General features: G+C 40.9%; 1 protein-coding gene across 2 annotated transcripts; it reads right to left on the bottom strand.

Annotated features, from left to right (window-relative positions):
• Positions 1-366: 366 nt before the first annotated feature.
• On the bottom strand, positions 367-26365 carry OGA (O-GlcNAcase). 2 transcript variants are annotated; one of them, XM_069796805.1, is made up of 16 exons: positions 25791-26365; positions 21968-22019; positions 21536-21633; positions 20161-20291; positions 19294-19465; positions 18146-18244; positions 17684-17968; positions 16940-17098; positions 15074-15684; positions 14500-14674; positions 10553-10638; positions 9581-9685; positions 7869-7954; positions 6671-6863; positions 3436-3595; positions 367-2655 (listed from the first exon to the last, which is right to left on the bottom strand). In XM_069796805.1, the coding sequence occupies exons 1-16, from the start codon at positions 25975-25977 to the stop codon at positions 2519-2521; spliced, it is 2736 nt and encodes a 911-aa protein (XP_069652906.1). In that variant the 5' UTR covers positions 25978-26365; the 3' UTR covers positions 367-2518. The 2 variants fall into 2 exon arrangements, with proteins under 2 accessions (XP_069652906.1, XP_069652907.1); XM_069796806.1 differs by lacking the exon at positions 25791-26365 and adding an exon at positions 22448-22482.
• Positions 26366-26799: the final 434 nt, after the last annotated feature.

The raw sequence follows: 26799 nt of genomic DNA, 5'->3' as shown, positions 1-26799 counted from the left end.
AAAAAGAGCAAACGAGCACTGCTGCAACACAGCTCACAAGGGCTTTGCTAGACACTGGAGACGACCTTTGAAAGAACTGTTTTTCACAAAACAGATGAAATGCAACTGGTGCTACTCACAGAAGGGCCAAAAAGAAAGGTCATTGCCACCTCAAAAATCTTTGGGGCGAGTACTTCTGAAGGGTCACTGAATGCCTGCCTCTGAAAAGCATCAGCGCAGGTAAGTGTCCACCACCAAAACCAGAGACAAGCTTCTCTGCCAGGTGATCCTGAGGGCATCCAACACATACAGCATGATATAACATACACTGCTGAACCACTTCTGGTTCTGGAACCTCATACACAAAATACACATTTCTTATTTACATTCACTTCTCAATTTTTATTCTATTTCTCGCATGGTCTTCAAATACAGTTTTACAGGTCTTTTTTTTCTGCTACAGATACTGTTGATCTAAAAACAGATTAATGAAAGTGGCATTCCAACCTTAATGAAAATTCATAACCATGAAAGATATGTCAACATATCACTTTACAATCCTAGAATGATGGTATTGGCCTGACATTCCATAGGCTTATACAATTAACTTCTATAATAATAACAAAGTCATAGGAAGAGAAAATGTGGCAACTCCTTAAGAGCCAAGAAATAAGGCCACAAGCATCCTATGCTGTAATGTTATGCATCCAGATAAAATAAGTTGACTCTGGTATCCATGAAGAAACAAAACTCTCCCACCTGATAAACCAAGGTATCAGCTACTCAACATGCACTCAAAGCTGTATAAAAACTAGTGGCATTCAGCTCTGACTTACATGAAATCCCATAGCACAACCCCGTACCTCTCTCTAAAAATGAAATGAACTTGTTTCAACTTAAATATTCCACTACCGCATCAAAAAAAAATTGTTCACATTCTGCAAAGGAAAAAAAAAAAACAACCAAAAACCAAAAACCCTGCATGTGACTGCACCAGAAGGCCAAACACAGCATCTCCCTACAGGTCACAGACAACATTACTGCAGCCTTAATGCCATTCATTATAGGTTGCGTAATGTCTTCTGTGCAGCTGGAGGCTTGTAAAAGGAACTGAATTTCCTTTGTGCACCACTGGAAAAAACCCCAGGAAAATTAAAAAGGAAGATAAAGACAGCTGATGGCAGCAGGTGAAAGAAGCAAGGTACTGCAAGGTGTATACCATTGGCCAGTTACGTATCTGGGACACTGGGACTTCTGTGAAATACCAATTTCATAAATGATGCAAAACTACCTCACTACCAGATCCCATACCATGCTGATTCCATCCCATAGCCAAGTATGTCAGTCCTGGGTAAAAACAAACTCTTGGAACATTTAAAAGCAGGTAACCATTTAAATAATGTGTAAAAATGTTCTTATTGTGGCATTTCTTATAGAAAAGTTACTTGATACAAATGTGCAGGACTTGAAGACCCTGATTTAATCAAACTAGTACGAACAGGCTTTGAAACATGGTGACTGTTCCAAGGACAAATCCCAGCTGTGGGCCAGCTCTCTCCCTCTCACCATCTTTCATCCAATCCCATGTGAACGTTACCAAAATTAACAGGTTCAGCAGACCACCCTGTGAATTGCTGTTTGAGGCCCAGGAGAATGATGATAACCCCAAGCAGTGACACACTGCTGTCTGAAGGAAGGATCATTTGGGATCTGCTCCCCTTACCCAAGATGGTCAGTTTCTAGCCCTGGATACGAGGCACAATAAGAAAGGTCAGTGCTGAGGACAGATTCGTTCTCCATTGTGGTTTTAGGTTATTCAAAAGTGCCATCTTGGACCTATACCATTTCACTTTTGAAAAGAAAAAGTTACAAAAACTGGTAAACAAAAAGTTAGTCAGCATACAGCTAAGTTTATATACACTGAAATTTACAAGTTTGTCATTAAGTGACTTCTGCCACAGACCACTGCACATTTGTCCCTAACAAAGCACAAAGCTTGAACCAATGGTCATTAGAAGTGACAATGGGTCATTGCTTTATCAACAAGCATAAAGATAGTAAAAAATAGAATGGTAGCTACTTATCTTTAAATTTGCTGATTGACACAAGCAATCCCTCCCATTTCTGCAACTTCCAGTTGCACATCCTGCTCTATGACAGAGAAAAAGCCTGCATCTTTCTAGATACTTCTGCCAGAGACCACTTTTCTGTTGACACGTGAATGCAGAGAACTGCCATGAACCACAGCACCAACTGAGAGGGATTCCTCTGAAAAGCTATAGCCCATGCAAGATTCCTTGGCACTTCACACAGGACCAGGAGAGGACAAGGTTTCTCTTTGTTAAAACAGTGTTTTCAGCAGCATTATCCTCTTCCAACAAACTACAGTCTGAATGTGTGATGGGTGATTTTCGCATAGCCCCGTCTACCAAGCTGGCTTATTGCTGGCTTTGCGCAGCTAGACCATATGAAGATCCCCACCACTACCTGCCCAGCTGTTAAGGGACTACAGTACTGGAACAGTTCGCTGTCAAGCACTTCACAGGCTTCTTCCAAGGATAACAACATCCTTTGGAAATCCTTCCATTTTAGCAATTTCAAAACAACCCAGCTTGCTGTAAAATTCCAGGATTCTCTTATCATCTGGTCTCACTTCACAAAAAGCCCCACGGGAGCCTGAAGAAGGAAGAAAGAAACAAAATACTGTAGGAGAAGAGTTACTGTAAAAAGCACAGACATCAAGTATTACTAGACTTCCCACCTATTTTAACATTCAAATGAAATGAAAACACTGATCCAATTCCATATGGAGCATAATGCCAAAAAGAGACCAGATTTATGGCAACATAGCTGACCATCCCCTAAAGGGACTGCACATTGCAGAAGTCTTCTCAGTCTGAACAAACCCTCTGCACACCTTTTATTTCACATAAAAGCATTCTGAAACTCTGATGTTGGCTCAGAAAATAGCACTAGAAGAGGGCACCAAATCACACAAAGGAACTGTGAACCTCAGGTGCACAGTAAGGCAGACAGCCAAGTACTTCCCCATATTGAAGGTTTTGGTAATTACCCACCAGTGCACAGTGCCACACATAAGAAAAAGCATCATTACCAATGCCAGCAGGGGAAATATAGACATTTGTGCTTTGTTCAAAATGTAAAAATGCATGCTCTTATTGTCAAATTGCTCCCTCAGTTCTTCCTATTTTCCAATTTGCAGGAAAATGGCTAAAGTGAAGAGCTACCTTTTACCAAAGACAGTGGCAGAAGTTAGCTATCCAAAAGCTTTTATAATAATTTACCTAAATCTAGAGTGCTGACTATGGCAGGAATCAAATGTCTCAGGCTGACATGCAAATATGGTATGTTAATATAACCATCCCAGGTTTGCCTTGCATCCTAGAACTAACACATAATTAGCAAGCAAGGAAATTTTGAGTGCAAGAGGCTTACCATTAGCCTTTAGAGAAGAAAGAAGGCAGGCCATCATACTTTTGGCCACGCTTGGATCTGTCACTTTTTTGTGGATATCAATCTTTATCAATGATGGGAAGTTGGCAAGGAACGATTCTGGCAATACTTCTTGCTCTTCATGGAAGCTTAGCATTATTTTCTGAAAAGAATATGGGAAATAGACATTCAATCATTATCCAGCTTTTCATTTTCATTCATCTTTACTAAGGGAGGCTGCTTCGCTCACAGACTATACCTCCAAATCAGCATGCTTTTCAACCACACCTCCGATGGTCACTTTGTTCCTTACCTGCTGAATTGCTCTCTGTATTCCAGATAAAAAAAGGCAGACTACAGAAGCTTCTCAGACTGTCAAAGGAGGAATGCAAGACTCCTTGCATGGCTTCTCAGTGACTGACACTTCAGGCAAGAAAAACCATAAGCCAACACATAACCGTTTGTGCACAGGTATTCCTTCTCTTTGCATTTTACACAGGCAGTTTTAGTTCCAAGTGTCCTAACCTTCCACATGTATTCTTTGGTTCACAGCAGCCTGGAAACATCTCTCATGTCCATGCAATTATCTTAGACTACCTGCCCCAAAGACAAATTCGCCTCTAACTTGAAATAAGCCTTATTGATGACTAAAGCATGTTGTTGATCACTAAAGACTATTGCAATCACCCAGGAAGATCTTGGGAATGTGACATCAGACATTAACTTCATGCAACTCATGGGAATGGAACAATCAAGTGAGGTAACACAGAAGTAGACAAAGCCAAATCTGAAATATACTCAAGTCATTCCCCCTGCTGGTTACTGAATTTTAAAACCTTTAGGGAGCATTGCCTCATGTAAACAAGCCACCTAACTTCATTTCTTGTATAACTGAAAGTCACTACCATAACAACCCAAATGATGATTTTATCACACAAGGAACCATAACATTAGCAATCCCCACATTTTTTTTTCAGGTCAAGTTTAAATGCAATCCCCTCAAATGTATAAACTGCCATCTCCCAGCTCTTGCAGGAAGAGTGTCTGCTCAAAGTTACTACTTAAAACTTGTTGAGCTACTTCAGGTTCAGAACCATGCCTGCTCCCCTGGGCTTTTCTTTATCACAGCTGTAACAGGCACAATCCCACAGAAAGTGTTCAAAGCTAGCCATGCTGGCTTCAGGCACCAAGGCAAAGGTGATGCCTGTTTCTTCCAGCCACAGAAGCACTACAAGAGGGAAAGCAGGTTGTCAAGGAGTAGGGTACAGGTGGGGTTAAGAAGCAGTTAGAGAGATGATGCATTCATCTCCTGTGATCAATAATAACTAATCTCAGGAAAAGCAGATACCAGATAAACTTCCCTGACAGGAACCTAGACAAAACTGCAAGACAAGCTCACAACAGTATGACACAAGTCAGAGGACTGGATTTTTCTTTTATGAAACAAAAGATTTTATTTATCCCCTGATGTTTGGAGCTCAAGATATATTTAAGTAAAATAGAGAACCACTGAACTGTATTAGAAGTCAACAATTTGAATCAAATGATCTAAGAAGTACAGAAAGGGAGCTTTTTCAAGCCAAAGCGGAGACTGAGATTATCAAGAGGTAAGAGGTCTATAAAGGAAACCAAATCAATCCTATTCCGTGAGAAAACTTTTCCCTACATGATCTTCAATGACAATGGCTTCTAAGCAACTACGGAGTATTCTCTATGTTCCATTGTAGTGTCAAAAGACTAAATGGATAAAATCCCACAGCATCTACCTCAAGAGCAAAGTACAAAGAGCTCCTCTGTACTCATGGGAACATCCCTCAAGCCCATAGTCTCAAGAAACAGACTTTTTCTGAGATATTGTACAAGCAGCAGAAATCCTGGGGCAATGTACCAACAGCAAAAAAATGTTCTTAAACATCTCAATGGAAAAGCTAGTTTATCAGCACAAAACACCTGCTTTCTCTCTGAAGTTTGGCTTTAAGCTTCTGGAAATCAAGGCCCCTTGTCCCTTACTGTACCCACTACAGCTTTGCTGTGTTTAGTTCCTGGTATCTTTATATGCATTAGCTTTGCTTCAAAAATCTGAATTTACATATACAGTTGAAAGCACAGCACTGTGCAAATGTAGAAAAATCAAGTCATAAAGCCTATAGACTGCAGCATTAGCTCTGCTTCAATAGTGGTAGTGGAAGTTGTTTGTTTGTTTTCTAGAATGTACTTCACTTTTCCCCCCATCAAACATGCCTATAAGTAGTGGTCATTTTCACAACAGGGTGACAAACATTTCACTCCATTTCCAGGAAGCTTTTCTTTACTTGTGGGAAGGTCTGTGCTCTCAGAGCCATGACCTCCTTTAAGACTTTGTCTAAGTCCTACTCAAATAAAGCAAGGGCACGCTGCCATATATGTCATTTTTGCACTGCTCTTACCAGCCAGGGATTCCCTTAGGAGGCCCACTAGTATGACACTAGCTTTTGTATTCAGACAACTTGTTGGAGAATACTTTCTGGAAAGTATTCTTTTCCTCTTGAGAGGAAAAGAAAAAGGCTAAGAAGTGGTGTTTCTGGGCCTGCCTCTGTTACAACTTTGCACACACCTCCTTCCACTTGCAGATGTGGATCAGCACCTCTTAATATTAAATGCATTTCTTTCCTTGACAGGAGTACATCAGCTAGAACTTTTCACTATTTCTAACAATTCAGTGACATTGTTTTTCTAATTTCTTCCAAAACCAATGCAAGATAATGATTTTTCAGCACTTGCTAAGGGGCAGATGTTGTTTTGCATCGTTTACAGCTGTCACACTCCACAAATAGCTCAGATTTTTAACATCAAACCCAAGTGCTCTTTAATTTGTCTTCCATACTTAAACTGATGTGACTATTGGGGTTAGCCTTACCTGCAGCATGGGGAAACTAATATCTCATTTTGCAGGAGAACAGAGCAGAAGCAATCTTTTATTTTCATAATGTAATTTTCTCTGTATTAAGGTGGCTTACATTTAACTCCATTGATTACTACTAAAGTACACCTCATGGGTGTATTACAACACACAGCTGTATCTGACTGACAGTGAATAATATTACTGTCACCTTCTAAGATGTCAGATATTGTGCTCAAAGACTTCAGAAAAGTACAAAAACTGAATTACACAGAAGCTCAAAATGCAAAAGAAAAACAAAGACCTGCTTTGGAAAGAAAGAGTTCAGAATACAGTTCTGACCTCACAGGTTATACCAACCTCTGCCTCAGACAGCTCCTTGTCACTATTTGGTTTAGTATATTTTTCTTGCATGAAAGGGATCCAAGACATTTTGCATTTTTTAATGAAAGGAGTCACATCAACCGTTCCCAAAGCATAGCCACATATGCCATCCTCATCTTCTAAGACGAAGCAGTAATCCAGGCTGAGGGTGAGTAGACCTCCTACTAACCTGCAGAAAGAAGTGTCCAAATTCAGTCAAAAGAAGGTCACTTTGAACAAGTATGCTCTTCAGGTATTCTGGAGGAGACTCTAGGGTCATCCAAAGAAGTGACAGAATCCTCCAATCACAGAATTAGTTCCTACAAAGCATTAACAGACTGATCAGCTGTCATAACTCAACTATGAGCAAAATCTGCATGTCAGGATCCCATAATTTAATTCTATACACACTGCTCTTCTGACACACTAGAGATACAAACTTCCTTCACCTTTTGCCCTCAGTTTCTCTGTGGCCATTACCTCCTTATTCTTCCATCTTCTATTCTGGGTATTTTTTGATACCAGTTACACATTCTTTCTTAACTACCTTCCTGTCACTCACAGAGCAACCTCTTTACAAAATTCTGTCTAAATTAAACACTCGAGATATAAAAAAAAAACCTCAAAGTAGCTCATTTTACAGCTCAGATTTAATGCCTTTTTTTTTTTTAAGTTATTCTCACTTGTCATTGCTTATTCTTTTTAGAAGTTGGTACAAGTAATTAATAACATGTATTTCAGAAAAAACTCAAGGCAGTCAGCTGGGAGATTGGTCCTCAAAAAAATTTCAATTATTTGAAGAACTATACTAGGTTGGAAAAAAATACCAGAGGGTAACTACAGACTATGAACACTGTCATGACATACTTTCACAAAAATCTGAAATAATAAGATACTATGATGCACAGGTTCCATAATACAGAGGTTTCAGCTAAGTCTTTTTTCTAACAGCTCACAACAGGTGACCAGAGCATAAACTGACACATAACTGTTAATGGTATCTTTAAGAAATGAAAACCCCAATTTCATGAGGCCTGCAGAGGACAGATTTTTTTTTTTTTTTTTTTTTTTTAAATCAAATGCTCTTTGTATTCTTCACGCGCACACACACACTTTTAAAAACTCAAATTAAATGCATTGTCAGGACTTCATCCTTCAGAATCACCTCTGTAGGTCATTCGTTTCTAATACATACTTGTCTCCAATTAAATCTGGTAGACTATGGAAGGGTTGGTCAGCTCCATCAGCATACATTTCTCTGCAGATCTTATACACAGATGCCTAAGAGGAGAGAAGAAAAGATTTCAAGTCATCAGTCGCATTAAAAAGCTATCAACTTTGTTTTAGTGAGATTTCATTAACAGCTCCACTGTAAACTAGTACTGACAGACACTTAAGCTACACAGAACAAGAGTACCCATCTATGAGAAAGCATCTATCCCCCCGCCACCCCCAAAGTAACTCTTCAAGTTGCCTGCCGAAAACATTGCAGTTAAGTTCAATAGCTGGGAAGGACAGGCTGGAGGTCAGCCTCCTGCACATTGTAAAGCACAAGATTAATCCTGAGGGTTAGCTGCCAAACTCTCACCGAAGATCAATACCCTTGCTACAAAGTCCCTTTTCAAAACCTCTACTGTTGACATGCAACAATTTAACCACTGCAAAGGACAGACACACTGACTTTCTGCATGTTAAAAGGCTTTCAGCTGAATCTCTTTAAAGAGTAAACTTGTATCAGTCACATTTTAAATAAGAAACTACACTTTTCAACAAAAAGGCTTTGTTTTTGACATGTCTCAGGCCTCCCTTCATAAAAAAGGAGTTCCTCCTCAGAAGAAATACTCTTTATGACTGCATGTTTAGCTGCATCACCAATTGTTCAGGTGGCTTAGAAATATCAGTTCCATTGCCTACAAAGGAACAAACCAGCTTAGGTACAGTCCTGCACTAAGGTATGGAAAAAGCTGCTTTACTGCTCATGAGAACAGCACAGGACAGAACTAGCCTAAAAGTAGCAGGTAAAGGACATGTCTTCATGTGCTAGCCCTGTCTGTCTGATTGGCTTCAAAGTCAGGAGTCATTTGAGCTGCTGCAAACTCAACCTAGATACTTATGTTTCAAAGGAAACATGTTTCATCTCAATGTAGCTACAAATGCAAAAGTTCAAGCTACATTAATCTTTACACTGTTTAAACTGCATCCATAGGGTTAACTAACTGTTGGTTGATATATCAGTTTCAAGTATTCTTGCTACGCTAATAGGAATGAAACTACACCACGGATCTGTTCAGTGGGGGGGAAAAAAAAAAAAAAGGAAAAAAGCTCTAATCAATAATGATCAATATAAAATTCCTGGTTTTAAAGTATCAAACACTCCAAAGCAGATTTGACATTCTTTAAAAAACAGACCAAAAAATTTACAACTGTAAGTAAAATGATAAGAATGCCTGAAGTATCATCACATTTGCAGCTATGTTTTGAGATGCAGTATCAACGTTCTGCTTATATAGCTCTGAGAAGACTAGGAGTTACCACAATAATTACTGACTGAAGAGGTATACACACCCATCCCAAAGGTTAATCCATTGCATGTGTCCCCACTGCAAGAATTCCTCTACCAGCCACGAACAACTTCAACTTGCCTTTCAGAAATACGGAAGGCACTCGCAGATTTAAAAAGGTGGTGGGGTGTGAGACTGAGAATCAAGATGCGGGTGTACATGTACTGTTGCACAGCATGTTGTTGAACCATAGGCAAGTCATTTAACCTCAGTTCTCCTGTGAGCTTATATTTGTGCCTTGTACAAGATATTGGCACATCTGTTTCATAGGGTATGAAGGGACTCAGCAGCAACAAAAGGAAACGCATTACTAACAACAACAGTGACAAGTGTCAAAAGCACTTACCTCATCTTTAGGAAAGTAGGGTCGTATGGTGTACACTTTGGAAGTGGGCGTTAATGGAGGTGGTTGAAAAAAGAGGTCATTTGCCCCATCAATAGGCAGCAAACGCTGTGAAAACAAAATACTTAATATGACTGTATGAACAACAAAACCCATTACTCTTGGGTGTGCACTGCAGACTCCCAAATTAACATGTGCTATTTGCAGGCACCCCAGAAGAAGGTGGGGTTGGTATGCTTTACAAATGCAAAGACCTTATTTGAATAGAAAATATCCAATTGGTGTTTTAAAATATGCAATTGAAACAGCACATTAAGAGTCTGTTAATCTTATCTGCTTTAAAATACTTTTTACCAATCATATCTACACTGTCTCTGTATAAGAACATAGAATGTCAGGAGGAAAGGTTTGGTCTGAAGAGGGTTAACTGGCCAGAGGAGACGCTTTATCCCAAAAGCAATGCGCTGATTCAATTTGCTGCGCGCAGAGCACCTGTGAGGGGGGAAAAGTATAGCGCCTGAAAAATCCATGAACAAATTTGAACATGGTATAAACAGTGATTTAAGAATATTTGCCAATTGAAATCTTCACAACAAAGCTCATTACAGCTTTATTTAGAGAGGAATCAAAATTTGGATGACCATCCCTTTTGCTCATGGAATTCCCATCGGCAGACAAGCATGCGCGCATTGTGCAATTGCGGGCGCAGATAAAAATGCTGTGCGACCTGCAAAGAAACAATGTGAAATGTACAACTAAAGCCGCTGCGCTTCGCATGCGCGTGGGACAGGCAGCATCTCCTTGAGAAATTACTGTAGAAAGGGGAGGAAAATTATTTTAAACCAAGCTGTAAGGCTAATGGGCTTTGGACCAGAAAGCCTTCGGCAGACCAATCCTTCCAGACCTCTGATGTGCAACAAAAGGTTTCTCATAAAACAAAGAAAATGTCATTCAGTTGTGAAGTCATATTGATACCTGGAACTCTCCTGCTAGACCACCTCTAAAGGCCCAGGGTTCTTGGTCTCCACTTAAGAACTGTGCTGAAGATTGACTACGACACCCTGTTGAGATCAGATCCAAGCGGAGAATGTTACGAGAAGGGGGATTTCCTGGGTCTCTAACATGTCCAAAAAGCTAACACACACTTGTGGAAAAAGCTCTCTAACTGAGCTAGAATCCAGGGCTTAGGGGGAGGCTGTAATAATGTAGGATTTATAAAGATTTTGTGCTTGCACACTAATTGCAGTATTCCAAATTTTGGATTACCTGTAACAGACTAGGCTAAGAACAGGTGAGGTGATTCAGTTAACACACCTCTTTCCAGAACAGAAGGCACAAGAATGGTGCCATCCACAATTATGTAAGCTTCCCAGATATTTTGTACGTTCTTTTTTTCTACATTTGTGGCAGACACATCCATCTCATCTATGAAAAGATGACATCTTGGAAGCTACGTGGCTCAATAGCTACTATCATAAATTTTAGATCAAACAAATGCCATTATCACAGCCCCTTGAAAAAAAAAAATGGACCTTTCTGAAGTCACATTTTAGTAATTATTGTTTCTAATCTTGTCAGAAAACTAGGACTGGCAATATATGCAGTTTGGAACAGTTCAGGCAGCCAGGACAGTTGTATGAAACAGTATTCTTGCAAAAGACTATGCAGATTTACATAATCCAGGCTGTACCTTCACAACGCTGCTGGCACGTTAAAAAGCTAAGCAGTATTAACAGGAATTAACTCACAATTTAACTAGTACACCCTGTAGGCCACAGATAATACTAGCTTTGCTTTTTAGCATCTTGATTTTTTTTCCTCCTCAAGCATATCAGATGCACCAGGGTCCCTACTGATCAACCAGCCACAGCAGGCCCATTGAAGTGCTCAGCTTTAGTTTACACTTGCTTTAGAAAAGAAGCTGTTTGACTTTTAATACTGTTCCGCCAGCAAGGTGCCACAGCCTTCACCAGCTAACATAAATGACAAGTCTGGAGAAAACAAACAAACAAAAAAAAGCATGGTATCTGGAGTGGAGATTTCAATTACCTGCCTAGTTTTCTGACAAGATGAGCAGCGCAAATACTCTCTTCCTTTTGTAGACAGCAATCTACCTCCTGTTCAAGTAACAGTCTCAGATCAGTACAGACAAGTATGTTGTGCTAGTCAGAGAGTCCCAAAGTGTGCCAAGTTTGACATTTTTGAGAGTTTAGGAATATATGTTAAATGCAAACTACCCTAAGTATGGTAAATTTCAGAAATGATCCAAGCATCAGAATTTGAATTTGGTTTACTCCCACGTTTTTGAATTCTCACATAAAAAGATACCCTTCATAAGGAGATTTAGTCAATAACTTGGAAGACAGTATCTGTCTGTCCTTTGAGACTACAACTTAACTAGCACTTCCAATTATTACAGTAAAGAGCTGCGTGAATGAAGAGCTGTATAAATGAAAAACATAGTTAATGCCTTAGTCGCTGCGCAAATGTGACTTCAGTTCATGCCTATTGCACTTCTAATCTATCTGAGCTGCCTCACAGACAAAACCTTTCCATTTTAATTAATTAATGACGACGCGCTGTGAACATCTGGCGCTGTCCATCCAATAGCAGTAGAAACTTGTGCTGAGGATTCTCCCATCTGTACACAATGGGGAAGAAGACAATAGAAGTCATTAGTAATCCATAGTACTGTACAGCCACACTAATTTAAGGGACTGAATGCTAGCTGGACTTGGGAGGAGAGGTGAAGAAAGTGAACATTCAGTGGACCATTGAGCACACCATTGTGAAAACTAATTTGTTTGGATTTGTAATGTATTTAGTTTTATATAATGATGTATTTTGTCAAAGACCTTTGCATTATATGTATTTACACTAGCGATAAAATGCAAGCTGAAGACAATACCATCCCCTCTCATAGAAGCACTGTTAGCATAAGAGTATTAAACTGTGCATGTCAAAAACTCTTATTTTTTCAGCTATCTAACACCAGTTTGAGTACTGGAGTAGAACAGTGCCAAAGTTAACAGACCTAGTATTTACAAAGTTGGCTTCTAACATGAACTATTGCAAATATTTGATGCATTTAAAGACTTGAACCTAACTGTACAGGGACATTGAAAACTGAAGACAATTTCAGCTGAAATCAGTAGGCAGTCTGATAATTCTGAAATTCAGTCTTAAGTTGGGCCCTCAATGTTTAGAGATTACAAGAATCACTGTTCTCTTTATACAGCTTTGGCCTGGAGTTTTAAACAGATTATCAAAAAGAGAGCTTTCTTTCTAGCTAAAGGTCAACATACAGCAAGAATAGTAAAGTTGGGGGAGTTGTGTTACACTGGTCTTAAAAATGCACAAACTAAAGCTTTTAAACAGCATTAGGCAGAGATGTTAACATACTACAATGCTGCCAGGTTTTCCTCCCAAGCTAGTTTTCTTCTCTGTGCTTTGCAGAAGGCAGTCTTAAAAGCTCTTCTTTATCAACCATACGTATAGGGATCAGATATTTAAAAAGCACAAAACACAGGAAGCTGCAGAGCGTGGACTGACTTGATGACTTAACAGGTCTTCTCTGTCCCTGCTTAAACCTGCCAGTGTTTAACAGTATCATTTAAAGACAATCCAAACACTAGGACTAGACCAAGGTTGTGTAATGGTTAACCACTGTGAGGTTTGTGACAGCTACAAGAAGTGTGACGTGAGATCATCAGCTTTGCTGCCTGCTGTGTATGTCAAGCAAGTCCACAGCATATTCCTTACAGTTGGATTGAAACCTGAAAGTGAAATGAGGTCACTAGAATTACCCAGGCCATGCTGGTGCTATCTGCCAACTTAGGATCCCCCAAAAATCTTTCAGGAAGGAAAAAAAAAACAAACCACAACAAAAAACCCCACCAAAACAAAAAAGACACACATTTAAAAAAAAAAAAGGAAAAGAAAGAGGGGGCAAAAGAAAGAAAGAAAGAGGGGGCAAAAGAAAGAAAGAAAGAGGGGGCAAAAGAAAGAAAGAAAGAGGGGGCAAAAGAAAGAAAGAAAGAGGGGGCAAAAGAAAGAAAGAAAGAGGGGGCAAAAGAAAGAAAGAAAGAGGGGGCAAAAGAAAGAAAGAAAGAGGGGCAAAAAAAGAAAGAAAGAGGGGCAAAAAAAGAAAGAAAGAGGGGCAAAAAAAGAAAGAAAGAGGGGCAAAAAAAGAAAGAAAGAGGGGGCAAAAAAAGAAAGAAAGAGGGGGCAAAAAAAGAAAGAAAGAGAAAAAACTGTTTCAGGATCAGTTTAAGTCTCAGACTAAATCTGTCTAGAGAGCTCCACAATTTCCACCCATTATCAAAAAATAAAATTAACAACAAAAAAAAATCAGCAATTTGGAAAGTGTTTAAAGGGAATTATTTTGCACCAGAATAGCCTTATGCTAAAGCTCGCATGCGCACAGGGCTGGGAGGATCGGCTTCCTCTTGGCCAGGCCCACTGAAAGGTCGCTTCTGCAATTGTTCTGTTGAAGACAGCAATAATGTTATCAAGACAGAGCAAGCAGCAGATGGCTGATGTGGTCACATTTCGTAGTGTCATTTCCAATCATACACCAAGGTATCCAAGAGTTACATGGTATAGTCCAGTGTGCATTCAGTCAAGAGTAAGTTAAAGTCAACACTTACGTGTCAGATGAGATTCAAGTTTCATTAGCCCAAGAAGAAAATCAAGGTCTCCGATCTTAAGCATCCAGCAGACTTCACTTATAATACCAAAGCAAATTCACAGCAAGCATTGCTTCAAGTAGCGAGACAGGAAAACCTTTAAAACAGGGTCAAACCAGACCCTATGTCCGAGAAAACGCACTTGCCTAATATTTTGTTTTCCCCGTGGGCTAATTAAAAACAAAAAATAAAAATTACACTATCTGCGATTATAATGGCTCCCAATGCACCTACCTAACCACTGCACAAAAGATTTCACCATTGACATAATACTCTTGATATCCCAGACGTAGGAGTACATGTCATAAAGGATTGTCCTGTTGGCACAATTGGAGAGGCGAGTGAACATCCCCATCACCAAGCTGCACATCTCTTCAAACTTGGCTGCTCGGTTACGCCATTCTTCTATCTATGAACAGAGGCAAAAGATCCACAAGATCAAGCACAGCCTTCTAGGGAGAAGAGGTACTCCAAATATGGAGGAAGACTATACAATTCATTACTTCATTTTACCAGTGTGGAGTACCACACCACGTGATTCACAGATATTCTCTATGGCTGTTAGAAGTGAGGCCAGTACAGGGATAACTGGTCAAATGCAGACACCAGACTGCCTTCATAGCTAAATGGCATTACAGGGCTTAGAAGAGTAGATTCCACTGGAGGAATAAAAATTACTGTGACCTGTGGTTAGTTACACCCTACCCTTCAGGTCCTAGGAAGTAGAACGCCAGTCTCTATTACAGACAACAGACAACATTGCTCAGGACTTTGATTTAAAAAGGAGAGAAACAAGATTCACACTCACTTTTTCAGCATCCTTTCCTTTGCAATTAACACTGACAACACTGCTATTTGCTCTGAGCCACTGGAATTCTCTCAGCATCTGTGCACCTTTGGGCCCATGTTCATATGGAAGGTAAAACAAGTCAGCAAGAAGCTGCAAGTCCTCTAAAGTCACTGGTTCTACTGTGTAGAGAGGCTTTTCATTTGGCCCAGGCACAAACTGTTCTTTGTTAATTTGCTCATCAGTCTGCATAGGGGCAATGTCACTACCAGAGTCTTCCTGCATAGACATCTCTGGGGACTTTGATTCAGCTATGCTCTCCTTATCGGTATCCATTGGCTTCAACTCCTCTGCCATCTTGGCTTCAGCAATATCTGTCAGTATCTGATTAGCATTCTTGTCTGCATCATCTTGTTTTTCCACCACCATGTCCATTGGTTCCTCATCAGATTGCTTCTTCTCTTCCTCCTTTACCAAGGCCGGTGACTCGCTGCTCAGCGCTGCCCCCTGACTCATGATGGGTTCTTGGTAAACTGTGGTAACCACAGTTGCTGCATTTAAAGAGGATGGTGCCACCAGAGGCCCTACATCCCCCACAGTAGTTTTAGCACCACTGTGGGCCACTTGCCTACCTGAGAATAAGAAGAAACAAGTTTAGAATTTTCAGTATCTGCCAACTAACATTCAAATCGGCAACTTCTGCAAATCATGGATGATTCTGTTGCTATGGCATCTGATCAGCTCAGCTTCCTTTTGGTACTCTGCCTGCCCACTTCTGTCATCGTAATTCTAACTACTGACTTTGGTTTTTTGCAAGCTTCCCCTCCACGTAACTGGCAAGCAAAGACAGGATGAGGAAAAAGTTAGGAAAATTAGTTAAAATTTATGTGCTACCAGCAGCATTTCTGACTTATGCCATCAGAATAAAAAGCTCTCACAGTTAACTTTTTCCCCTCTGCATCAACTGACTTGTTAAAGTTTTATTTGGATATAGAGCACACTTCAAAATAAAAGAACTAATGCTTAAATATTTCAAGTGCAAAAATGTCTTTAACCTAAGGAAAACAAGGGACATTCAAAAACTAACTGGACATGGTCTTGGGCAACCTGGTTAGACTAGGAGATCTTAAGAGGTTCCTTCCAACCTAAACTATTCTGTGAAAATGGAGGAAGATGACGTCTTAATTACTACTCCTCACCCAATATTTTTGCTGCAGTTGAGTTTTAGAAAGATCCGAAACCCTACAGCAGTTCAGAAGGATAACTGCACCAGAGCAGAGCTGGGAGGAGAAGAGGTTCTTCCATTCCACCACCAGTTACCAGAGAAGGGCACACTGACCACCTGAAACCCACATTTGAGAAAAACAGATTTCACCTCAGATCCCAAGCTCCCATTGCTACAAGGAAGGTGTACAATGCTGGGCGGAACCTAGCTGATTTCTGTAGACAGAAACTCAGAAAAACAAACCCATCTTAAAACAACTGGAAGAATATGGACTCCTCTGGGTCAGAACTGATGCTTACAATAATCTAACACCCACTTCAAGAAAAAGCCTATTCTTCCTCTCTTGTCAGGTCCCATGGAAGTCTAGTAACAACCGGGACCAGCAAGATCCAGACTCTTTCCTGCCTTGTATCAGAAGTACCAAAGGATCCTACACAAAGGTTGCTTCTGCTGATCAGTCAGGGCACTACAGGCACACTGCAGAATGTCAGGCATTCTTCTTTCTTTATTAAGGTTTCCCCAGTTAGGAAGGCAGAAAATACTTCCAACTAGAAAGTATACAAATTGCCAGGATCTGTAAAATAGTTTTAGTCTAAATGCAAGTACTGAAAATTTAACCCCATTTTTCCACCAATCCCAGAAGGATACCAAATTAGACTCACTGCTGTATTGTTGAGGTACCCCAAATTCCTGCAACCATTCCGTTAAGGCCAACTTCAGGGCCATTTGTGGGCTGTAGAGAACATCCGTTTCAATATCTTCATCGCTCCCTTCATTTTCCAATTTAATCTGGATAGAAACTGTACTGTCTTCAGTATCAGCTACAGAGACAAGTTTTTTAAAAGTTACCATGCAAGTTTCATTTAAAATAAATTTAAAAAAAAAAAAAGTCACATTAGACAAGGCATTCGAGAACTCTCTAACAGCCTTACTTCACAAAGAAGAACAAACCACTACATCCTAATTAGACAAAATGTAAAACTATGGTCACCATCAATGTCAACACAGAAACAGTATGCAAAACCTAGACATTCTGGCATTCAGTTTCTCTTTTGATCTGAACTGCTTCTATTCCAATGAAATCAAATCCATGGGATGCTTATGTCAAATTTGGGCATTAAAATTGCTTGCTGAGAGTGCTTTTTATACAACCAGATACCTCTTGAGACTAAGAAATTCTCTGGTAGCATGTGCTACAGATACTTCCCAGGAAGTCAGTAAAACAATCTAGATGCTCATCATCTTTCAGGTAACTGCCATTTACTTACAGGACAGAAAATGCTAGGTGATCTTAAAAAGAAAAAGTTGGTGAAGAAAGGCTAGAATCATTACAAAAAAATAAAATCAGTATGACTTATATGGTTAAGCACAGATCCCAGCAAACAGTTAGGCATAGGCATACTTACTCATCACCACATCTTTTCTCACTCCATTCATGTTAGACTTGTACCAGGTAGCAAGCGTGTGAATAGCAACATAATTGGCTTCAAATTCACAGTTTGGATTGGTCAGAACTCCCTTTAGTCGAGGGATGAGCTCAGTTGACCGACCTTTGTAAGGCCCAAGAAAAAGCCTCTTTTGATCATAATCATTAGCATGAATGTTATCCCAGATAACTGGTGCTCTCCTGATGATCTTAGAAACTTCTTCAATGGACTCTACTGGAATGTCTTTGGATACAACTTTTGGACCTAAGAGGAAAACAGGATAATCACAGCGCTTTGCATATACTTGAAGACTGAACCCCCAAGTAGCTGGACAGTTTATTTTACTAAATACTTCTGAGAAATCATTTTTAACACCAACAGTGAATTAACAAAAAAAAAAAAGAACAAAACCTCAAAACAACCAAACCAAACAATTTTTACCTGTCCATAACACCTCGATGCCAGGGAGCAGCTTTTCTCCTACAGTCCGTAAATACGGCGACTGGGCAACATTTGGATAACAGAAAGTTCCACAGTACTCTGCACAGGAAAAGAGAATGTCACTGCTAGTAGAAGGATGCACCCATGTGACAACACACCCAACTGTCCCATGAACACATTGAGAGAATAATACCATTTGAGAAGAGAATTATCTATAAAATTAACCAAGAAAGGCCCAAAAGTCTAAAGTATAAATAAAAAAAGGACACTATGAATGATACTTAGCATAAAGATCAGAAAGGAAAGGTAGACAGTTTATTTAAAATTGCTCAAATGACAAGATTAGGAAAAAACTAACAAAGTCCATAAATAGAAGGGCAGGTTATAGCAGACAATATGCGAGAGAACTAGAAACCTTAAGACTGATTATAAAGTGCAAATACCTAAAAATATTAACATCAGCACATATGTCTCTCAAGTTAAAGAGGAGGTCCGCAACAGAACCAAACTACTACAGTGTAAGGGGATAAACAAATTAACAATGATGATAACATTGCTACCGAACTGAATTTTCCTTGCAACAATCCACACCTCTGAACATCATGATCCTCTCTCCCTTACAATATTGTTACAGGTATTAGAGGAAGCTTGCAATTTAAAAAAGCAATGATTGGACCCAAGTGCAAGCCACCTTATTTTTTAGTAAGCAAGTAAAGCAACTCACTGACTACTGAAAGCAGGTAATCTTATTAAAAACAGGTACCAATGACAGAAGCGAGCCCAGACTGTGCTGTACCTCTACTTTAAGAAAATTCTAAGAAACTAACAGCTAGCTAGATCAAGAAGCAAAAAGATTTTGGTACAAGTCAAATAGAAGTCTTCCTTTAACCTAATTTTCAGTTCAAACTTCTTGAACCATTCTATCAAGCTGCCTTCTTTGCTTGGCATTAAGCCTTTCAGAGATGTGCAGATTTGGCAAAAACTCTGCATATACTTGAGTTACTTGAACCTTTCTTGGTAAGTCAATTTCTTCAAACAACCCCAAAATACTCCTTAAAGCAGTGATTAAATATTAAACCAGCTTTTCAATCAGTAAGATAACAGCCCCCCTCCTTTGATGCTGAACTAAATGATTCATCTCATTTTACCTGTAGGACAGAAAAGGAATGTGTCTGGTTCTCCTAGATATTGATAAATTTCATTTGTGATCGAGACTTGAGCATGTGCAAAGGAACTGAAAACTTCTTTGTCTGCTGCACACATGTTGTGATCAATATCATCAAACAGCAATGCAAAAGATCTGCAGCCAAACTGAGAAACCTAATACAAGAGACAGGAGCAAAGGGTTTAATTTTTTAAATTAATTTTTTTTTAATCAAACCATAGAATTTTTAAATCTAATCTAGCTTAAAGGAAAAGCTACAAGAATGTGGGAGAGAAGGTACAGGAGGCAAGACAGACTTGAGTATCTATTCACAATGAATGCCTATCTCTGACCCACTGCTCTGATTCTCTCAAAGATTAGACCTCTGAAGACCTGTAATCTGTTCCAGGTTTAATAATCCAAAGCTGATCTCACTGCACAGACAGCTGAAAAAAAGCTAACTCTGTAATAGCTTTTGGACAAAGGAGAGGAGTCAATCTGGAGAACAACGAAGATGTGTATGTCAGGTCTGCCTCTGAAGGTGTTTATTGTGGATAAGAGTTCTTGCTTTAGAAATGCATCTTTGCATCTTGGCTTCAAGACCCTAAAATCGTCTGAAGACAAGCTCCCAAGAACAGCCTTCAGAATCCAATACAAGATGAGACTTTTTTTTTTTAAAAAATCTGTATGATCACTGGCTACTTCTGCAATGCAACCTGAACACATCCATTGGAATTGTTCAGAGGTGTCCAAACTAATGCTAGTGCTGAAAACATTAAAGAGGCTAGTGAAAAGCTGCAAGAGTGAGGAGGGTACTGAAGTTTCCAAATTAAGTAGCACTGCAGCTGTGGTAAATTTGTGTCACGCTTACCTGGTCCAGCTTGCGTTTCAATGTGGATACCTCTTTAGGATTGGAGAAAGTGATGTCAAGTCCAGGAGAGATTGCATAGATGAACTCTATTTCATGTTCTCGTGCAGCTGATATTAGAGTCATTAGCTGCTCTGGAAATCAAATTGAAATATTCCAGAAGAATTCAACAATTAAAAAACAAACAAAAAAAACCCTCAGACATCATTGTAAGTAAATTATGAAGTGCAGATGCCTCTGCTGCCATAATAATAAAAAAAATAATAATTTGCTGGAATTTCTTAAAACTAACACAGCAAAGAGCATCAAATTATTTGGAGGAGTTCTCAGAAATTATGCCAAAAGGAATACAACAACTGTCCTTGTATTGTTATTTTCTATGTTAAAACTTTTAAAGGTTTTAAAAATTCTCTTCATCTCAACGTTGTGAGACAAATGTGGATGTAGTCTGTTTTTACAGAATGCACACCAACAGTTCTAGAATTATTACTCACTTTTTCCACTTTTGTCACACATATTAAGAGACAATTCAATGTAGTAATATGCTGCATGACACTGATTCACATACTATTCATATGACTGAAGCTAGAGGCACATGAAAAAGGGCTTTTTTTAACATCACTGTGCAGAAGCAGTTGCTTTAAGATACGAACTTCAAATTTAATCTTCCGCACAATGAATAAAGATAATTATTTTTAGAATATTTAACAATCTTTGTTCTTATTGGCAATTATCTTGCAGTATCCTTTAGATTATATTTCTGCAGTGATTCAAAGTGGCCTCCAAGAAGGATTATTTAATTTCAAGCCAGTATCATTTTTCCCCCTCACCCAAGAAAAATGATAATCCCCACAGGCTAGTAAAACGCTGTAGATCCCATAAATACCAGAGGTGAATAAAAAGCCTCACACCAGCTTAAACAGGTCTTTCACGTTCCAACTAAATACTCAGAGGCTGCTTTTCCGACTGGTACCCTCTTCATTGAGGCAAGCACTTAATGAATCACATAAAAGGGCATGCTATTTGCTCATCAATCTTTTTTCTTTTCTGAAGCAAATAATTTCCACTTCAAAATATAGCCCAGATGTTCAAGAGCCAGAGGAATAATTCTGAGCAACCTTTCCCTGGAAAAAAGTAAATCTCGTAACACTAAGCCTTAAAAGCAGTTTTAGAAATCATCTGTAGAGTTATAGTTAAAAGAAGTAAATCCGTGCTTGTACCAAAGCTCCACTAAATACATCTGCGGGGTATTAAGAGCAGGTCTCCGCTCACCATTGGAAATGGCTACTGTGACTAAACACACACAAGCCTATGTAGCAATGTTCAATTCATTCAAGTGCCTATTTATAGAAAACAGAGGGAAAATAAAGGCAATTACCCGCTTCCTCCACAGAGTACATTTCTCGCCAGAACATCCTGTGCTTGTAGTCATCCTTTGGAGCATACAGGTATGTATTTAGTCCCCACTTCTGAAGTCTATAAACAAGAAAAAAGCCTTCATTCAGAGAATAGTCTACAAATTCAGGAATTCTATGTTTTACTTGATCTGATACTAATTCTTGTACTTAATCTAAATTTTTTTTTGCATAGAACATTGTGTTATACTATTAAGTCACAATAACCTTATGCACAACTGATATAGGATAAATTTGGTTTACGCAAGATGGAAAGGTGAATATGAGCCCCCAGGAATATCGATATTAGGCAAAAAGCTCCTCTAGGTTAGAACAATAATTCTTAGCAGGCTTAAGTGGAAGATTATGATTATATTGCAATGGAATGTGCTGCAGTAAGAGGAAGTATGACTTGCCTTCTAAAAAGTTCTTTCCTCTGCTCCATAACCCAAGGTCTTCCATAGAATCCTATGGGAAACAAGATTAAAATTATCCAGTTAGATGTTAGATTATGCCCACTCCATGAAACATTATATTACAACCCACCATTTTCTTCCTCTTCTGCTACATTCATCAAAAAGCTTCCCAAAGCAACAACAACAGAAAAATCCAGTTAGACAGCATTAGGAAAGTGTAATAACCCAAACTTATCTAAATTTAAAATGCAATTATAACTTAGATCATAAGAAATGAAATGAGTTCTTATCATTTTGGCCACAGAAGCAATTAATTTTCAGAATCCAAACTGTATCCTGAGCATATGCCCTTGACAAGTCAAGTCAGCATTACTGTAAGAGCAGACTGAACAGTCATAACCTAATTAAACTATCACTCCAGACACCCACAAAATAGATTTGATTGTAAAGCGAACACTGAAGACACTTGAAAATATTTACCAGCTCAAAAATGCTTAACCGGTGGTACAGATTTAAATGCTAAATACACACACAAAGTATATAAATACACATCATCTACCTCAGTATGTAATTAAAAAAATGTGCAAGTGAGTCAACAAAATGCTTAGGATTTCATTCCTTTTATTCAGTTTAATAGGCTCCTTGTCAAAATTAACTTGCAAGCTGGTATCTTGCTTTACAATTCCCACATCTTTACAAGCTAAGACTATGTCTTTGAATAATCATATAAAAGCATCTACACAAGTGATTTTAGAATAGTGTATATTCAAGGTCATGGAATTCCATGGAAATTGTAACCGCTTCTGGTTTTAAATCTAATCCTTCCATTCTAGAAACATAATACCTTAAAAAGCACTCCCAATGCACTCTTAGTCAAGTAAATTCACTTAGACCTATGTGCAAACAGTTCAACCACAAGTGGGCACTTCAAAACAAAGCTTCAGCTTGGCAGTCTGTGCAAAGACCAGAGACTAAAATAACACTGAAATTTAATAAGCTCTTCTTTTCAAACAGCATGGCCAGTCAGTGATGAATGATGCTCCTAATACACAAAGCTCACACATCCCCACAGAACATGAGTTCAAAAGGTAGACAATATCTTCATTTCCAGAGCTATTCACCATTGTAAATCTTCAAATATTTGGTCTCACAGCGGTCAAAAACACCCTCCTATAACCTTTCAAAACTCAAAACTGATGCAGCTGAAGCATTTTCTATATGTTAGCATGTATTTCAGTTACCTGTTAAGGGAACAATGCTCTTTTAAGAAGCTTAAAACAGGCTCAAGTTTTAAGAATTAATCTCTCAGGGTGATTGATCTTGGACTAACTGGCACCACGAAGTGGCAAAGCTGAGTAACTACTGCTCCTCACAAACTGCAAAGTGACAAACGGAGGACCGTTAAACAGAGGAACAAACAAGAGAGCAGTTGCAAGCTGTGAAAACCTCCCAGTTTATTTCACCCAGAACAAATTTCTCATTTTCACTAGCATTACCTAATTCTGACTGATGCTGCCCTCAGGAAGCTCAAGAACCCACAAAAGGAATAAATACCACCTATGTCTCATAACTTGTTCAGAAAACTTTTGCTTTACCTATGACACTACCTCTCAGACTTACTAGACTAAAGCAGAGCTGTGGCCTACTATTAAAGAAAAAAAAAGAAAATATAACAAAAACTAATTAAATAAGACTGAAGAGAACATGCTAATCTGAAGTGATACTTTTCCATCCATCACCACATTTCGTAGATTACTAATGGTGCCAGCTCATGACAATTCTTGGAGCCTTCTGTCCAACTAAAAATTGACCTGGTTTTGTATTGCTCCCTCAAGACTCTGTGTCAGGTTAATACAAAGTCAACAGATCGTGCCAAATACCTCATCCCAGTTACCACGCTCTCCATCACTAAAAGCCAGGATATATCCTGAAGGCAGTGCACCAGAGCAGAGCTTTGCATCCAAGACTCTCTTAAATCATATTAGTCCCCTCAAAAATGGTGAATTCTCTATCAGTCATAAGCTCTTTACATTCTTAGAGTGCACACCCAGTATTTTACCAATTTCCCCCCTACTTTTCTACAAAAGACCCAGACTCTCCATCTCATTGCTTTAATCTCACCATACATTTAGTCTGTTAACTGCCACATTACATTTATCTTCACTTCTAAAGTTAATCCCTGTTTTTCTCTTACCCCTATAATTCCCTTGAGTCACTAAAGAGACAGATGTTTTCACCCACTACCTTTTACCTCATTCACCACAACAGTTTGTTTTTAAACACTCTCCTGTTCCTTTTTTTGTGTGTGTGCATATTAATGTTAGACTGGTAACTCCTAACTAGTGTTTAGACTGCTTCATTGGGCAGAGGCCATTTTCTTGCTTTATGCACAGTATAATCAAGAACACCTGCACCAAAATATATGCAGAGGAGATCAACCATGTAACTAAGATGACAAGAAAAACTATTATGGTATATGCAGTGGTTCTGATATAAACCTGGATGAACAGGTGATCCATGGTCAAGGTGTATCGGCAGGAACATGAGAAAACATGCTGTTACAATCTGTATTTCTGTTCACTAGTATCTGTCTCCAAAGCCTTCAATTTAGCATCTATTTTCACAGAATTAAGTCTATTAACAAAGTAAAGGCATCTCTCTCCACACTGACTGTATTTAAGCCCTAGTAAGTGCTAACAAAATAAAGGCATTAACTGGACCTAGTGCACTCCTCACAGTAACATTTGCAGAAGCCAAATGGTCTTTTCTTTTTATGATATGAACAAAAGGCATTCTGCAAGCAACGCAGATACTGACTTTGATAAACTGCTGTTTCCCTCTCCATTCCATCTGTTAATCTTTTTTTTTTTCTCCTACTAGAGTTTCATTATAGGTACAGAAATAATAGCAGTCCACAGGAATTCAGAACAATTCCAAACCAACTATTATGTTGGGAATAAACCATTTTTCTTGCTGGCTTTCAACCACCTACCTTAACTGACCTGTCTGAAATGCAGATAAATTCTGTAGTTACTGAGAAATGCAAAGAGAGTCCCTTTATTCTGCAGCTTCTGCAACAGTTTAAACCTTTTAATGCTGCAACTATGCCAAAAGGCAGAAGAGGACTGTTCTACCACGCAATTAAAATGGTAAGCTACAACACTTTACAGAACAGGGAGCATTTAATATTAATTCCAGAACAGATGTCTATGGAATCACCTACTCCCTACCCAGGAAACTGAATCTGAGCCTCTGGCGCGCAGGAAAAAGCATGTACAGCTGGGATAATCGCACAGTAGCTCTTCCCTCTCTCTCTCCTACCTCCCCCTTTAGACACGTACTAGCAAGCGAGCCACAGCACAGCCTCAGCTTCCATTAGGAATCATCGGCCCGCTGGGGGTGCCAGGCCTGCCCTCAGCCCGCCGAACAGCTGCCATCAAAGGGCACTCCCTGCTAGCGAACAGCTTCCAGCACAAGCCCCAGGGGCAGCAGCCCCGCCCGGGAGCCGCGGCTCCTCCCCGCCCCCCAGCCCTCTCCAGCGGAGGGAGCTGCGGCCAAGAACCGCGCACCACCCTCCTCGCAGAGCGGGCTCCTCCGGGCGTCGCAAAGGGTCGGGGGAGGAGACGGGGAACAGCAGGGCCAGCTGGAACCAGTCCGTCCCCCCCCCCCGGTCTCCCGCGGATACCCACACCCCTCACGGCCCCCAAATACCCCCAGTCTCCCGGGGATACCATCGTGCCCCCCGCCACCCCGGAACACCGACCCGTCCCTCCACGCCCCCGGTCTGCCACGGACGTCGGACGCCCTCTCCGAGAGCTCTTACCTTCCACGACGCCGCAGAGGAAGCGGCGGGAGCCCAGCGCGGTCTCCGTCTCGGTGTCAGTTTCCTCGCCCCCCGGGACCGGCCCCGCGGCGGCACCCGGCGGCTCTAAGGGAGCGCCGGGCACTCCGGCCGGGTTGGGGCTGCCTTGGGGCTCCTCCAGCGCCGTCTGCCCCTCCTTCTGCACCATCCTGCCGCCCGCCGCCAGGACCCCCACTCGCTGGGCCGGGCCGAGCCGAGCCAACCCGAGTCCCTCCTTTCCCCTCTCCACAACCCCTTTGTCTCCGCCGCTCCGGGCCGCCGCTGCTTCCTGTTTACGGGGCCCTGCGCCTGCGCGGGGAACCGGCCCCAACCGGTCCGCACCGCTCTGCCCGCAGCCGCCCCACTCGGAGACGCGCACAGGGATCGCCGCGGAGGCCGGGGGAGCTTCTACCGACGCGTGAAGGAACGACGCGGGCCGCCGCGGCCTAACGGCCCGCCCTCTCGCCGCGCCGCCGGGACCGCGCCACTCGAGCGGGAACAACGGACTGAGGAGAGGGAGTTACCTCAGGGAGCAGGCGGGCGGGCGGGGGAGGGGCTCGCTCACAGCGCATGCGCGGAACGCGGAAGGGCGCGCACTGCGCCTGCTCGGGAGGCCGGCGGGGGGGAGGGGCGAGGCCGCGGCTGCCCAGGGCGCCGGCGCGGAGAGCTAGTGCGTGCCCGCGGCGCATGCGCCAGAGGCCCCGGGGAGGGGGGAAGGCGGCAGTAGGAGAACACGCAGGTGCGGGTGGGGGAAGCGCGCATGCGCCGTGGGCTTTGTGTAGGGAAGCGGCGCCGGGGGGGTGGATGGGTGGGAAATGAAGTGTTTACTTCGGCTCTACGCATGCGCTTCGAGGGACAGCGCTAGCGCGCTTGCGCAGGACCGAAGCGCCGCCGCTCGTGCTCCCATGAGCCGTGACCTACTTCTTGCGGCGCCGCCGGGGCCCCGCAAGCTAAGCAGGGTACCCTGCGGCTGGGGCGCGGATGGGAGACC

The sequence above is a fragment of the Haliaeetus albicilla genome, chromosome 11 (assembly GCF_947461875.1).
Source record: "Haliaeetus albicilla chromosome 11, bHalAlb1.1, whole genome shotgun sequence".
NCBI classification, from domain to species: domain Eukaryota; kingdom Metazoa; phylum Chordata; class Aves; order Accipitriformes; family Accipitridae; genus Haliaeetus; species Haliaeetus albicilla.
The sequence above is the reverse complement of the archived record's forward strand: the minus strand, read 5'-3'. Positions and strand labels throughout refer to the sequence as shown.

Excerpts from the sequence above, each read along its gene's own strand:
- OGA (XM_069796805.1), bottom strand. The coding sequence starts at position 25,977 with ATGGTGCAGAAGGAGGGGCAGACGGCGCTGGAGGAGCCCCAAGGCAGC. Across the intron at positions 20,292-21,535 it reads GTACTCTGTGGAGGAAGCGG|AGCAGCTAATGACTCTAATA; the intron begins GTAATTGCCTTT and ends TTTGATTTCCAG. Across the intron at positions 9,686-10,552 it reads GTCTAGCAGGAGAGTTCCAG|CGTTTGCTGCCTATTGATGG; the intron begins GTATCAATATGA and ends TTGTTTTCACAG.